This window comes from Chrysochloris asiatica, unplaced genomic scaffold, assembly GCF_000296735.1.
Source record: "Chrysochloris asiatica unplaced genomic scaffold, ChrAsi1.0 scaffold00140, whole genome shotgun sequence".
Classification (NCBI taxonomy): Eukaryota; Metazoa; Chordata; class Mammalia; order Afrosoricida; family Chrysochloridae; genus Chrysochloris; species Chrysochloris asiatica.
Window position 1 is genome coordinate 503,539 of NW_006408658.1, and position 14,908 is coordinate 518,446.

The following is a 14,908-nucleotide window of genomic DNA, read 5'->3' on the forward strand; positions in this document are numbered from 1 at the left end:
AAAGACCAACTCAATAGAAAAATGGACAAAAAATCACAAATAGGCTTTTTTTTTTTTTTTCAGAAAAAGAAATTCAGCTGGAAATAGACAAAAGAAAGATGCTCATCCTCATTAGCAATTTAGTAAAGTAAATTAAGATCACTGTGCATCATTTTATTCTTACGGTTCCTGTTGTTAAATGTCGTTGAGTCCGTTCCGACTCATAGCAACTCTGCATAAGGTTTCCTAGGAGCGTCTGGTGAGTTTGCACCCACCTTGGGGTCGAGTGCTTACAGCTCCATGCTCATTAGATAGTCACAAATTAAGATGTCCGACATGAATATTTGGCATTTGCAGGTGTTCCCTACAGGAGGTGTTCCCTAGCGGTGGTGTGTGGTTGGGAATTGGGTTGGAATCTATTTATTGGCTTCAATCTCACTCTGAAGGAGGTTGTTGTTGTTGTTATGTGCCGTGGAGTCGGTTCCGACTCATAGCGACCCTGTACAGGGTTTCCAACGCTGTAAATCTTTACAGGAGCAGAAAGCCTCATCTTTCTCCCGCAGAACAGGAGGAGGAGTCTGGTAATCCATAAACCGTGGGGGAGGGGGAGGGGACACCAAGGTTCTGAAATGCACTGTGAAGAACACCCCCCATAACCGCCTCCCATCCGTCAGTATCGGTTCGTGTCACTGCTCTCCACCAATCGTGAGTGAAAGAAAGAATGAGTGAGCTCTTTGAATGAATGTCTTTAACTCATCACACACCCAGATCCCACTCCCATAGACTCTTGGCCCTGCACCAGGCTCCGAGGAAGAGCTCAGTTACTGTCCTCTCCGAAAGGATCTGACTTCCCCTGTCCTTTCCCAGGATTAGCCTTCTCTAATTACTCACTGCCCCTTTCTCCCGCTTTGATACTATTTAAACAAGTCCAGGGGACGGATGCCGCAGTCCTGGCGGCTCTGAGTGTGCAGGGAGAAGATAAGAATGGAGATGGGACCATGTAATAAAAAAGGGATGTTTCACCAGGAACTTGGAAGCCTCCAGCTCTCTGCCGGGTAGCCCCTAAGCAGTGGAAGCCCCTGAATTCTGCGCGGTCCTGAAGCCGGGCTAGGCGAAGGTCAAACTCACCGGAGAAAGAACCTTCTCGCTCGCCCCCTCGGGGAGGTGCCTTGCAGGTCGGGAAGCTGCGGGGCTACTGCTGCTGGTGGTCTGGCCCCCGCCGGTGTCCCAGGCTCTCCCGGCCGCCAGGTGGCGCTGCAGGGAGCCGCTCTCGCGTCAGCTGGCCAGCCTCCTCCCGCTCAGCCAGATTCAGCTCGACGGCATGTTAGGCATCTCATTCCGGGTGGGTTCAGCAGAAGCCGCGCCGGGTCGGGTGGGCGCAAGGGAGGAGGATTCAGGTACGGGGCCGCACCGAGGCGGCCTGGAGCAGGGAAAGTCTGGCCGGCCGTCGGGAGTCGGGATGGGTGCGGGGACCGAGGGCAGAGATCCTGAAGAGGGCCCAGAAGGGCAAGGGCGGGGAGTAGGGCACAGACCCCGCTAGGCTGGGCTGGGAGTGGAGAATAAGGATCCCCTCGACTTCACCGCATGTAACCACCACCACCACCACCACCTCTCTTCCACTGGCTTTAAGAGAAGGCAGAGCAAATTTTCCAGAATCTTTCCTAGATGTGACTAGGGTCGGGAATTAGCCTAGAGGAACTGAGTGTTTGGTGCTTAGGGGACTAAAGCCTGGAAGCTGGCCGAGCCTCTGACTGGTGAATGTCCAAGCCTCCTTCGCCTGCTCTGAGAGTGTTGATGTGCACGGAGACGCTAAGGTCACCCGGAATAAGAACTACTCACCCCACTCCTAACCTAGCCAGGCCTGAGTTGGGAATTGGGAGAGCTGAGCCCATTCATCCCCAGGCAGCCTTGGTAGGATGCATTGTCCTTGGTAGGATGCATTGTCCAGCTCACAGCCCTCCGTTCCAGTTCTGTCCTTGGGGGCTACGGTATCCTTTCTAAATTGGGTATTTAAAAGCCATGATAATCAGAGCAAAAACTGACCTTCATCCCTTCCGTAGCAAGGAGGGGATGGATTCTCTTACATGTGGTCCAGATGAAAGCAGACAGGCTGAAGGGGACCTGGTGATCTTCATACCATCTGCCTAGTCAGGTGCCTGGCATGGTTCACAGGGCCTGAACTTTCTCCACCTCTGATCAGGCTTACTTGTTTTCTCTTTTAGGACCTTTCTTTCTGCCTAGTTTCTTTCAGGCATAGTTCAGCTTCTTCTAATAACTTGGGTGCCCTGCTGATGAGTAGGCAAGAGCTGAGCTGCTCTGTTCACATTGTGTCTGGTTAGGACCCATCCCTTCTCCTCGCCATCACTGTTATTGGGCTGACGGTGCTCATGTTGGCCTTGAAGACCAAGAACTCAAGGAGAAGGAAGGTTGTCACCTTACAGGACCCTGAAACCAAGTACCCTCTGCCCTTGATTGAGAAAGAGGTAATGGTCTACCCTGTCCCTTGTCAGTGGGTGAGAAGAGTCTTGGGGTCTGTACTGGCTGACAGGAGGGCAGTTAGACATTTCATGGCCTCAAGTTTGCTCCCCACTCCTTTTGTTTGTGTTTACTGGGATAGTAGTCCTGGTGTGGCGCTGTGGGTTAATGCGCCAGACTGCAAAGCCGTTCGAACTGCAAGGTTGGTGGTTCAAGCTCACCAGCTGCTCCTCGGAATCCCTATACAGGGTCGTTATGAGTCAGAACCAACTCAATGGCACTTACAACAACAACAACCAAATTAAACTCCTTCCCCAGGCATCGGATGGCCCAGCATGGCTTCTAGAAAGCTAACTGAATCTATCTCTGAACTTTCTGTTTCAACAGCAAATCAACCACAACACCCGGAGGTTCCGCTTTGGCCTGCCCTCGACAGCCCATGTCTTAGGGATCCCTGTAGGTGAGTGAGGTTTGGTGCCGTCATCAGCATTGGGTCTTGCAGGGCTAGGTTCTCTATTCCCAGCAGAAACACAGCTAGAACCATAAGAGTTCAAGGGGCTGAGAAGATGGGCTTGGAGGTAGTATATTCCCTTTGCTCATGGTTCAGTTTGGCCCACACAAAAGGGATACCTCAGTGAACATAGAGTCAGAAATGAGGCTAGTGCCAGAAGGTCAAATATCTTATCCTGAAATGTGAAGCAAAAATCAAAATTGTAAAAACCAGGTTTAGAGGTTGGATAGAGACTGGAGGAACTCCTGCATCACCCTTCAGGTCTGGACCTGGACGCACCCTTGTGGCTGAATTTTCAGCCACACAATAGACAGATCTATTAAGTAAGCAGTAACACCAGGATGTCTTTTTGTTAAATACCTTGAGTCAGTTCTGAGCCTTAGCGATCCTGTATAGTGTTTCAGAGACTTTTTAAGTCTTTGCTGAAACAGAAAGCCTCTCATCTTTCTCCCTCAGAGTGTCTGGCGGGCTCAATCCATGGACCTTGAGGTTTGCAAGCTGTTACTCCAATGGAGGTGGTGGTTGTTAAGTGCCACTGAGTTGATTTCGACTCATAGTGATCCCTGTATAGGATTTCTGAGGAGCGGGCACTTGTGGTTCAAACTGAACTTGCAGTCAGTGCATTAACCTGCAGACCCACACCAGGACTCCCCAAGAGAGGTAGACACTCCTTAAAATAATCAACTATTTGAGATCAAAGGCCAGCATTTGCCCAAGGACAATGTTCAGAAGGCAAGAAGGGGTAGGAAAGGTGAAGGGATGGAAACACAGGGAGGAAGTAGGATAAGTGATGTTACATTGTAGGGATTGTAATCAAGGACATGAAACAAAATGTGTATTGAGTGTTGAATGAAGAACTGATGTGTTCTGTAAACCTTCATCCAATTCACAATAAAAAGTTAAAAACAACACCACCAACAACAACTCATCCCAGGCTTCTGGCTGCGTGACCTTAGGCAAGTCCCTCAACCGCACTGAGCCTCAGTCTATGAAAGGCAGTTTCTCAGGCCCTTGGGCTGTTGTAAAGGGAAAGTGATAGATGGATGTAAAATTTTAGAAATTAAAACATTCTGTGCACACAGTAGGTGTCTTTGTTTCTTGGTGCTGCTGTAATCACAAGTACACAAGTACGTGCCTTCGAAGAACAGATTTATTATCTTGCGGTCTGGAGGCTAAGAGCCAGGTGTCTTTTCCCTACCTACCATATGGTTTCTCTGCAGGGACCCTAGACCCATAGTAGGAGGAGAGCCGTTGTGGAAACTAAGCCTAGCAATCTTAGAGTTCTGACTTACCCTGTTTCTAGTTTGTAGCACCACCAGATGACTGAAATCAGTCTTGTTAAATGTTGTCAAGTTGGTTTCGACTTGTAGCGACCATATATAGGGTTTCCAAGGACCAGCTGGTGGGTTTGAACCACCAACCTTGTGGTTAGCAGACCAGTGCTTATCCTACAGTGCCAGTCTTTGTAAGGTAAAAATAAATAAATAAACACCTCTGTGGCACTGTAAGATAAATGCTAGACCGCCAAGTCAGTTTGAACTGCAAGGTTGTCAGTTCAAACTCACCAGCCACTCCTTGGAAACCCTATACAAGGTTGCTATGTGTCTGAACTGACTCAACAGCACTTAGAGATCCTAATCCGTGACCTACTTGGATAAGATGAAACCTTGACCTCACCTACATAAGTTGAAGTCACACAGCAGGCTGCCAGCTTCGGCCTTGAGCCTCCTTACTGCTTCCTTTCTGCCTCTGCATCCACAGAGCTCAGTGTCAGGTGCCTTCCAGAACTCTGTCTGGCCTGTGGGGCCAGCAATGTTGGAAAGAAGCTTAAAAAAGTGAAAAACTCCAAGAAACTGAATTTCTTAGCACCTGCCTTCACCCATTTTCTGGGTAGTCCTGGTGTAGTGGTGCTGGTGTGCCATCAAGTTGATTCTGATTCGTAGCAACCCTGTACAGGCTTTCTAAGATTTTATGGAACAGAAAGCCTCTTACATTTTTCTCCTGCAGAGCGTCTGGTGGATTTAAACTGCTGACCTTGCAGTTAGCAGCTTAATGTATAACCCACCTAGTGTGTTGTTGTTAGGTACATGAGTCGATGCCGACTAATGCACAACTTCCTGACCTTATGCACAACAAAACGAACACTCCCCAGTCCTGTACCGTCTTCACAAACGTTAAGCTTAAGCCCATTGCTGCTGCTACTATGCCAATCCATCTTGTTGGGAGTCTTCCTCCTTTTCATTGACTCTCCACTTTACCAAGCATGATGTCCTTCTCCAGGGATTGATCCCTTCTGATAATACCTCTGATATATGAGAGACAAAGTCTCGCCATCCTGGCTTCCACAGAGCATTCTGGTTGTAGTTCTCCCAGCAGTCCTTGATACTTTTAATATTCTTCTCCAACACCATAACTCAAATGCAGCAAGTCTTCCATGGGTTTCCTTATTCACTGTCTAACTTTCATATGCATATGAAGCTATTACAAATACCATAGCTTGGATCCAGTGCACCTAAGTCCTCAGATTGAAATCTTTGCTGTTGAACACTTCAAAGAGGACTTGTGTAGCATATTTGCCTAATGCAATACATAGTATGATTTATTGACTGTTGCTTCAATGAGTATTGATTGTGGATCCAAGCAAAATGAACTCTTAGACAACTTCAATCTTTTCTCCATTTATCATCATGTTATTTTTTTAGTCCAGTATTGAGTTTTGTTTTCTTTACATTGAGGTGCAACCCATCCTGAATACTGTGGTCCTTGATCTTCACCAGTTAGTATTGTAAGTCTTCTTCACTTTCAGCCAGCAAGCTTGTATCATCTGCACATTGCGGGTTGGTGGTAGTCTTCCTCCAACCCTAATGCCATGTTCTTCTTCATTGAATCCAGCTTCTCAGATTATTTACTCAGCATACAAAGTGAATAAATATTTTTAATTATTATTATTATTAAATATTATTGTATAATTATTATTAACCATATTTATTCACTTTTATATAAATTCTCTGTAATGTTGTCCATTAGCTTGTCATGATCCACACAGTCCAAAGCCTTTGTATAGTCAATAAAGCACAGAGAACCATCTTTCTGGTATTTGCTTTTTTCAGCCAAGATCCATCTGATGTCAGCAATGATAGCCCTCATTCCATATCCTCATCTGAATCTAGCTTGAACCTCTGGCTAACTGCTATTTTTAAATTATCTTTAGCAAGATTTTACTTGCATGTAATAGTAATGATATTGTCCAATGATTTCCGTATTCTGTAGGGTCACCTCTCTTTGGAATGGACACTAGTAGGAATCTCTTCCAATCACTTGTCTTGGTAGCTGTCTTCTAAATTTCATGGCATAAATGAGTGAGTGCCTCCCGTGCTGTGTCAGTGTGTTGAAAGATTTCAATTTGTATTGTATCGATTCCCAGAGCCTTGTTCTTTGCCAATGCCTTCAGTGCACCTTGGGCTTCTTCCTTCAGTACCACTGACTCTTGATCATGTGCTACCTCTTGAAAAGGTTATTGTTTCTTTCTTTTTGGTACAATACTGTTTATTCCTTCCATCATTTTTTGGTGTTTTCTGCATCATTCATTTTTTCCTCGTAGAATCTTTCCATTTTGAAAGTCAAGACTTGAAGTTTTTCTTCAGTTCTTTCATCTTGTGAAATGCTGAGTATGTTTTCTAACTCCAGGCCTTTGCACATTTCATTATAATACTTGACTTTGTCTTCTTGAGTGGCCCTTTGGAGTTTTCTCTTCAGCTCTTTTACTTCCTCATTTCTTCCATTTTCTTTAGAGAATCTTCTGACATCCATTTTGGTCTCTGTCTCCTTTTTGTCTTAATGCCATTTTGCCTTCTTCCTATATGATGTTCTTGATGTCACCTCACAACTCTTTAAGTCTTCAGTCCTTAGTGTCTAATATATCAAATCTGTTTTTGAGATCATCTGTAAATTCTGGTGGGATATGTTTAAAGTTAAATTTTGGCTCCCATAGACTTGTTTTAATTTTTTCAGCCTGAACGTGCATATAAGCAATTGATTGTCTTTTCCACAGCCTGCCCCTGACCTTGTTTTGGTTGATGATATTTTTGTTGATGGTATGGAGCTTTTCCATTGTATCTTTCCACAAATGTAGTCAATTTTATTTCTATGTATGCCATCTGGTAAAGTCCATGTGTATAGTCATTTTTTATGCTGTTTAACAAAGATATTTGCAATGCATAAATCAATAGTCTTGAAATATTCTACATGTAATCTCTACCATCATTTCTGTCACCAAGGCCATACTTTCCAACTACTTATCCCTCCTCTTTGTTGCCAACCTTTGCATTCCAATCATCAGTAATTATCAGTACATCTTTATTTCATGTTTGATCAATTTCAAACTGAAGAAGATGGTAGAATTCTTCAATTTCATTATCATTGACTTTTAGTCATTGGTGGGAAACTTCAATAATAGTGGTATTATTCGATCTTCCTTTGTAGGCACTTGGATATTATCCTATCACTGGCAGCATTATGCTTCAAGATAGATCTTGACATGTTCTTTTTGATGATGTATATGACACCATTCTTCTTAAATTTGTCATTCCTGGCATAGTAAACCATACAATTGTCAGATTTTAAATGGCCCGTATCAGTCTAGGATATTGATCTTTATGCATTCCATTTTTGACAGCTCCTATTTTCCTTGAGTCATACTTCTTACATTCCATGTTCTGATAATTAATGGATGTTTTCAGCTGCTTCTCTTCATTTTGAATTGTACCCCATGAGTAAATGAAGGTCCTGAAAGCTTTATTTGTGACATCACTGTCAATTCTATTTTGAGGAGGCAGCTCTTCCCCAGTTGTATTTTGAGTGCCTTCCAACCTGAGGATCTGGCATCTTCCAGCACGATAGCTGACAGTATTCTGGTGCTATTCATAATGTTTCAATATCCAATATTCTGGTGCTATTTAACAGTGTTCTGTTGCTGTTCATAAGGTTTTCAGTGGCTAAACATTCAGAAGTAGACCACCTTTCTTCCTAGTTGTAGTTTGGAAGTTCAGCTGAAACCTGTCCACCATGGGTGTATCCTGCTGGTATTTAAAATACTGGTAACCTACCTTCCAGCATCACACAGAAACCACCACAGTATGACAAACTGTCCGATGAGTAGTGGAACCCACCTGGTGTAGGCACTGCAAAAATAGTGGAACACGGTATGTTAGAAACTTCTGGGAATCTCCTATGAAGGCTCAGAGATGGGGCCTGAGGGACCAGCCAATGCAATCCATTTTCTTTAGGTACACAGCCAGGCCAAGTCCAGGTTGAATGCACCAGGACTCTCTGCACGTGTCCAGTTTCTGAGGCACGTAATCCTGGGTATCCCTGGTGGCCAGCCAGGTCATTGAGCCTTTCTTTTCTTCACCCAGAGGATTTGTGCCTCAGGCTCCAGGACCTCCTCCAAGACTGGCTTTTTCACCTGACTCAACTTGTAGGACCTGTACTTCTATAGCCCCCTCCTCTTTCTGTCCTTCCTGTAGTCTTCCTTCTTGTCTGTCTCTGCCAATATATCTTTTTGCATATCTGCTCCATTTACTTTAGTCAATTTCCTGCCTTTACAGTTTCTAATTTCTCAGAAACTCTAACAGGGAGCTTCTCTTGCCTCTAGCTCATATCATCTCTTGACAACTGCTTTTGCCCTTCCTGTGGAGTCCTGGTGTGGTGCTGTAGGATAAGCAGTAAACTGCTAACTACAAGGTCAGTGGCTCAAACCCACCAGCTGCTCTTTGGAAACCATATACAGGATTGCTATGAGTTGGAACCAACTCGATGGAACCACCTAACAACATTAATGACATTCGTCACTGAAGTCTCCAGTTTAGATGAATGGAATTTTTAGTCATAGGTGTGCGGTTACACCTGAATCAGTCACTTCTGCCTTGCAGAGTTTAAAACTTCACTGCTGCTCTACAACTGTGCCATGAACCAGGAAGACAGTGCTTTTGCTAGAACTCTGGTCCATGGCTATTCAAATCTGGTAGCTCTGTAATATCTATGATGCCAGACCCATGGTTTATTCATAGACCTCAATGATATATCTGGTTTAAGAAATGAGTTTGTTAAGGCAATATAGTTTATTTCAATAAACATTCTTTCCTATAATTTTTAATATATAGCCTTCCAATTTAATTTGGCTATTCTTGCTCCACAAAGCACTTTAACACAATAAGCACACATTGACAGTAGGCTCCCTGTACCCGGAACTCACAATTACATTATTTGTGTTGTTAAGTGCCATTGAGTCAGTTCCTACTCTTAGCGACCCTTTATAGGGTTCCTGAGGAGCAGCTGATGAGCTTGAACTACCAATCTTGTGGTTCAAACCGACCTTGCAGTCCAGCACATTATCGTGCAGCACCACACCAGGACTCCTAATTACACTATGATTGAGGGATAATGGGCAGAACATCGTATTGGGCAAATGAAGAAACTAAGACCCAGAATGGTGAAGTGACTTGCTCAGGGTAGTGATGAGGGCAAGTATGGACATCCTGAATCTGGGCTCCTTCCCTTGGTGATCCACCCCTTCTAACCATGCACTATGCACTCACCTCACTGAAGTTCAGCACGTATGGGATTTCTACACCCTCTTTAGGCTGACCATGCTCAGACTTACATTTGAGTCCTCTTCTATAGGTAATCATGTCCATTTTTTGGCTAAAATTGATGATGATTTGGTGATCAGGGCTTACACCCCTGTCTCCAGTGATGATGACCAAGGCTTTGTGGACTTCATTATAAAGGTAAATGATGGGAACCAATATCTCAGCTGATTTAAACTCATGGAGCCTGTTGAGAACTAAAGGCGATGGAGTGGAGGGGCAGCTTCTTTTCTGAGGGACACATGTGGGACACATGCCCTAGACTGGATTTTCCTGCAGTATCATTTAACACTGGAGCTACAATTAGCCTAGAGGTGTCTTCAAGGATTGCTTGCATCAACTGGGAGCACCGAAGACTTTCTAGACAGAATTTCTAGTGGCAGATGGAATTTTGAGTTGTGTGGCGGTGACCTCACATCTGGGGATTTGAAAACCATGCGATTTTGTCTTTCAGATCTACTTCAAAAATGTACACCCTAAGTATCCTGAAGGAGGGAAGATGACTCAATACTTGGAGAATATGAAAATAGGGGACACTATGCTTTTTCGAGGGCCAACGGGGTGCCTGGTCTACCATGGTCTAGGTATTGGGGGCGCTCACATTGAGTCTCCATCTGTATGGGAGAAGATTTCCTGGGGTGGTTCCATTGATCTAGAAAACTTTTTTGATTTGAATCTTTTCCTTAAAGACCTAAAGTCTTCAGTCTTCCATTCATTCATTCATACACAAATTAATTTACAACCACACCTATCATTCATTCACACATTCACTTCCTAAAATTGTAAGCTTCATTAAAGCCTGGGGCTGATTTTGTGTCTCCTTATCACTGTATGTCCAGCACAATGCCTGACACATAAGAGGCATCTAATAGTACTGGAAAATGATGGCTGTGTGGGTTCCACATTCATGTACTTACTCACTGCTGCAGGTATGTGAGAGTGCTCTGTGAGGCTCGTAGTAACTTCAGCTTGCCTTTTAAGAAAAAGGCTAGTGATTCTGAGGAGACCCCACTCTGTGCCCCAGTGCATTGGGAGGCTGAGGAAGCCTCCCTGGCCTGCTTCTGTGGCTTACAATGGTGCAGTCAATCCCTATCGTGGGCGTGACTCCCAGAGAGCCCAGTGATCTTTTGCAGGCTCTCAGACAGCGCTACAGAAGCCAGAAACATCTTCTTTGTTTCCAGGGAATTTTGCAGTCAGACCAGACCTAAAAAGTGAACCTGAAAAAAAACGGGTCCGTCACCTGGGAATGATTGCTGGGGGCACAGGTAAGAGGCATCATCCACAGGGTGAGTCCTGAGACCTTTTTCACGTTGGTGTCACCTGACCCTAGAGATTTCTCCATGTCTGTTGTGGGAAGGAACTCATGGTCAGGGACAGGCCACAGAGCTGACTCTTTATACCCCTCAACCAACATGGCAGCTGTTGGGGAGCCATCTGAGTCTCTCAAGTGAAGCTAGGGAGCATAACTAAGCTGGGCAGGACCATCCATGGTCCCCTGCAAGGGCTCCTGGATTCAGTTGAAATCTGACTGTTGAGCTGAACACCTGAAAGAAGAGACTGCACTGTTTAAGGAGCACCTATGATGTGCCTAGCACTATAGTAGGCACGTTTTAAATGATCACATGTCCTCATTCCATTTTACAGATGAAGAAGCAGAACAGCTCAGACAGGTAAATGACTCACCCCAAGGCACAGTTAGGGGCTTCGCCATCCTGCTTTCCATCTTGCTATGTTAAAATGAGGCCGAGCTTTGGATTTATTATTGCTTCAGAAGGGAAAAACCAAAATGCAGAACTGTTTCCCACTTTGAATTTTGGGGTCCACACTGAGAAAAGTGTAAGTGACCCACAGGCACATGCCAGCTTCCTCTCGCCTGCCCACTGTGTTCCAGGTATTACGCCCATGCTGCAGCTCATTCGCAACATCACCAAGAACCCTCGGGACAAGACTGAGATGGCCCTCATCTTTGCCAACCAGGTCAGTCCTGCTGAATCCGCCTTGAGCTGACAGTGAGTGAGCTCCTGCTAACTGGGGCCCATGGCTGTGGGGGTGCCCAGTGGGAGCTATGCGAGAAGCTGAGTTCAGGCCCACTTGGGTTTTGTTTAGTTTTATTTTAACTCTTCCATTACTCCAGCCAACCCTGAGTACTATTTCTTTCTTAATAGATAGATAGATAGATAGATAGATAGATAGATAGATAGATAGATAGATAGATAGATTTTTTTCCACTATAAAATCATCAATGTCCTTAGTAGAAATTCTGGAAAATATGGAACATAAGAAAATATGTCATTTTATCCCTGATAAATTCTTACATATTTTCCAGTCTTCTTTCTGTGTATGCTGTATATTGACAGTCACATATCACCATTACCTCAGAGGACTTTTTTTCTCATTAAAACTCTTTACAAATGAGTGTATAGCAAGTTGCAACATCATTTACTAAAGTATTTTCTTACATTCAGGTGGTTTTCAGTTTTCACAATTGTAACTGATACAGTGATAATGTTGTCCTTAGGCTTGATCACTTTTAGTATCTCCAAAATGGGATTAACTGGGACAGGAATTCTGAAGCATTTGAATGAACTCTAGATCTTCTGTGCAGCATCTCTGAGCCTATGACACCTTACTTCTGACTTTGGCTCCTTTTTCCCTAACTGAGGCTTCTAACTTTGTTTTCCTCTTCCCATATCTTCAGTCCTATTCTACTCTATCATTATTTTAGTCTATTACATTCGCTGCAAAAGATCCTGTGGATGCACAAAGCATATTGGGTTTCATGTGCCAGGTGGGTTGGTCAGGACTTCCGAATGAAGCCAGTCTGGCCTGTGTCATAACTCCAGCTGGCCGGCAGTCATTCCTGCTCTGTGGGAACTGTTTACCCTTCAGTCCCACATCCACGGGTGAGAAGGTTCTATAGAACAGCAGCAGCTGTCCCTGAGTCTTTCGTAGGCACTCAAGCTACAATGGCAACTTGGGCAAGTGTGTGCTGATTGATCTGCTCAGTGTGGGGAACAAGCAGGGTATCCCTGGAAGATGTTCCTAACGTTGCTTCTTTTCTAGACAGAGGAAGATATCTTGGCGAGAGTGGAGCTTGAAGAGATTACCAAAACTCATTCAGATCAATTCAAGCTGTGGTACACCCTGGACAGGCCTCCCAGTGGTATGAGCTCACTAGTCCCCAACCCTTGACCTGTCTCAGGGGCTGGACCCTATTTTTTCTTGTTTTTATGACTAGACTTGGGATCTGAAGCCTGGGGCTCTGCCTCCACATGGGGGTAAATGTAGGAACTGAGAGACAGTTTAGGTTATCTGTTTCTGAAGGCAATTCAGACCAGCTGTCTGTTATCCCAGCCGTACCACACACACTGCATTCATGTGCAGACAGGGCCACTGGGCCACACTTCATGTCCACACACTACTGCACATGATGTGCTAATCTACACAGTATCTAGAATGGGCACTCTTCCTTCCCCACCCACATCACTGCTCACGGAGGCTCACCTTCACCACCCACTTCACCTGGACAGCAACCCTCAAACACTGATTCCCAGCCAGCCACTGCAGCCCCAGCAAGCACCCAGCAACCATGGTACCCGCCCCATTCCCACACAGCCCCCTCTTCAGATGCATCTCTCCCATACTGCAGCGACTGGTACCAGTCCCGTCAAACAGCTCATTGCTCAACCAAAGGGGTCACCTGGCCGATCTGTCTATAAATCACACACACCTTAGTACATCCCACCTCTGTGTCGTGTTCTCCATCCTCACCAATGCTTCCAGGGGTCTGAGTCCCAGCAGGTGAGCCTGGGATCTGCGTAAGTACTGCAGAGGGCTGCCAGGGATCCAAGTCCTCTACTCTCAAGCTTCTTCAGGGCCAGTAAGTAGAGCAGACTCATAAGCCTTGTAGAACAGCCTTGCCTCTTCCTGTCTGGCTTTAGGGGAAGGAGGACTCACCCTGCTGCCCCCACAGCCCTTTACTGCTTCTGCTTGATTTTAGGCTGGAGGTATGACTCAGGCCTCATTACTGCCAACATGGTCAAGGAGTATCTCCCTCCTCCTGGGGAGGCCACACTCATCCTGGTGTGTGGCCCACCCCTCATGATCCAGCTAGTTGTTCACCCGAACCTGGAGAAACTGGGCTATTCCAAGGACATGATTTTCACCTACTAACACATCCCATTTTTAACCAATTTGCCTGGTCCCTTTTACCTGCTTCAAAGTGAGTTCGGTTGTAGCATGCTGAACTGCAGTGTTTTCCAAAGGGCCTCCTAATGTACATTTGGGCATGCACACTGGTACCCATCTCTCTTATGTGTGGGTCTAAGAAGGTGGACTCAAGGGTTGGAGACAAGGTGGCTTCTGAGGACTCCTTCCTTGGGGAGGCTTGAAGAAGTTCCATTTCAGTACCTTTTAAAGAGGTTTGGTGAAATAAACTTACGTACAAAGCAAATAGCCCCTGAGCCTTGGCCTGGCCTGCATGTGAGTGGCTTCTGCATTATCCATGCCAGGGGGGTAGGGTGGGGGTGGTCAGAATTGGTAAATGTGCCAAAGAATTAAACAAACAAAACAAACACCCTAGTGAGGTCACAGCCAACTCCCAGTAACCTCTCCAAAGTGTTGTATGTTTTTAAGATCCGGCACCCCCAGGTAGACTCTTCCTTTTCTGGAGGGAGCCTGGAAATGGGAATAGTATTAAAACACATACATTAAGGCACTAGGAAACCCAAGGGGAAAGGAGCTCTGGTAGCATAGTGGTTACGAGTCGGGCTGTGAACCACAAGGTCAGCAGTTTGAAACTACCAGCAGTTCTGCAGGAGAAAGATGAGGCATTCTGTTCCCGTAAAGATTCCCAGCCTCGGAAACCCTGTACAGGGTCGCTATGAGTTGCAACTGACTCCACGGTACTTAACAACAACAAACCCAAGGGGAAGGGAGCTCCAGGGATCCTTCCTAGACTCCCTGAGTTTTGAATATAAAATGGAGGTAAACAGGGTATGCACATTATGTGTTGCTGTATGATAAGCATTGAACTAATTGCAAGGTTGGCAGTTCAAACCCACCAGCTGTTCTTCGGAAATCCTATACAGAGTTGCAACAAAAACAAATGCTAGGCACTGAGGTAAGGCTGTAGATGGTGGTTACACACAGAACTGTGCAACTTGCAATGTTAGGTTCCAGAAGGTTCCTTAAATCCTTTATCATGCTAAGCCTAAATGATACACATGACCACTATCGTCATCTGTTGTGCGTAGACAAGATGATACTTTTGCTCTAGTATGTTACCGGGGGGTGG

The 14,908-nt window shown here is 45.3% G+C and overlaps 1 protein-coding gene across 1 annotated transcript; it reads left to right on the forward strand.

Moving 5' to 3' along the window:
• The first annotated feature begins 1,300 nt into the window (after positions 1–1,300).
• LOC102820936 (NADH-cytochrome b5 reductase 2-like) lies at positions 1,301–13,785 on the forward strand. The gene is made up of 9 exons (XM_006870293.1): positions 1,301–1,498; positions 2,319–2,462; positions 2,842–2,914; positions 9,647–9,753; positions 10,067–10,196; positions 10,794–10,877; positions 11,504–11,589; positions 12,676–12,775; positions 13,613–13,785. The coding sequence occupies exons 1-9, from the start codon at positions 1,301–1,303 to the stop codon at positions 13,783–13,785; spliced, it is 1,095 nt and encodes a 364-aa protein (XP_006870355.1).
• Positions 13,786–14,908: the final 1,123 nt, after the last annotated feature.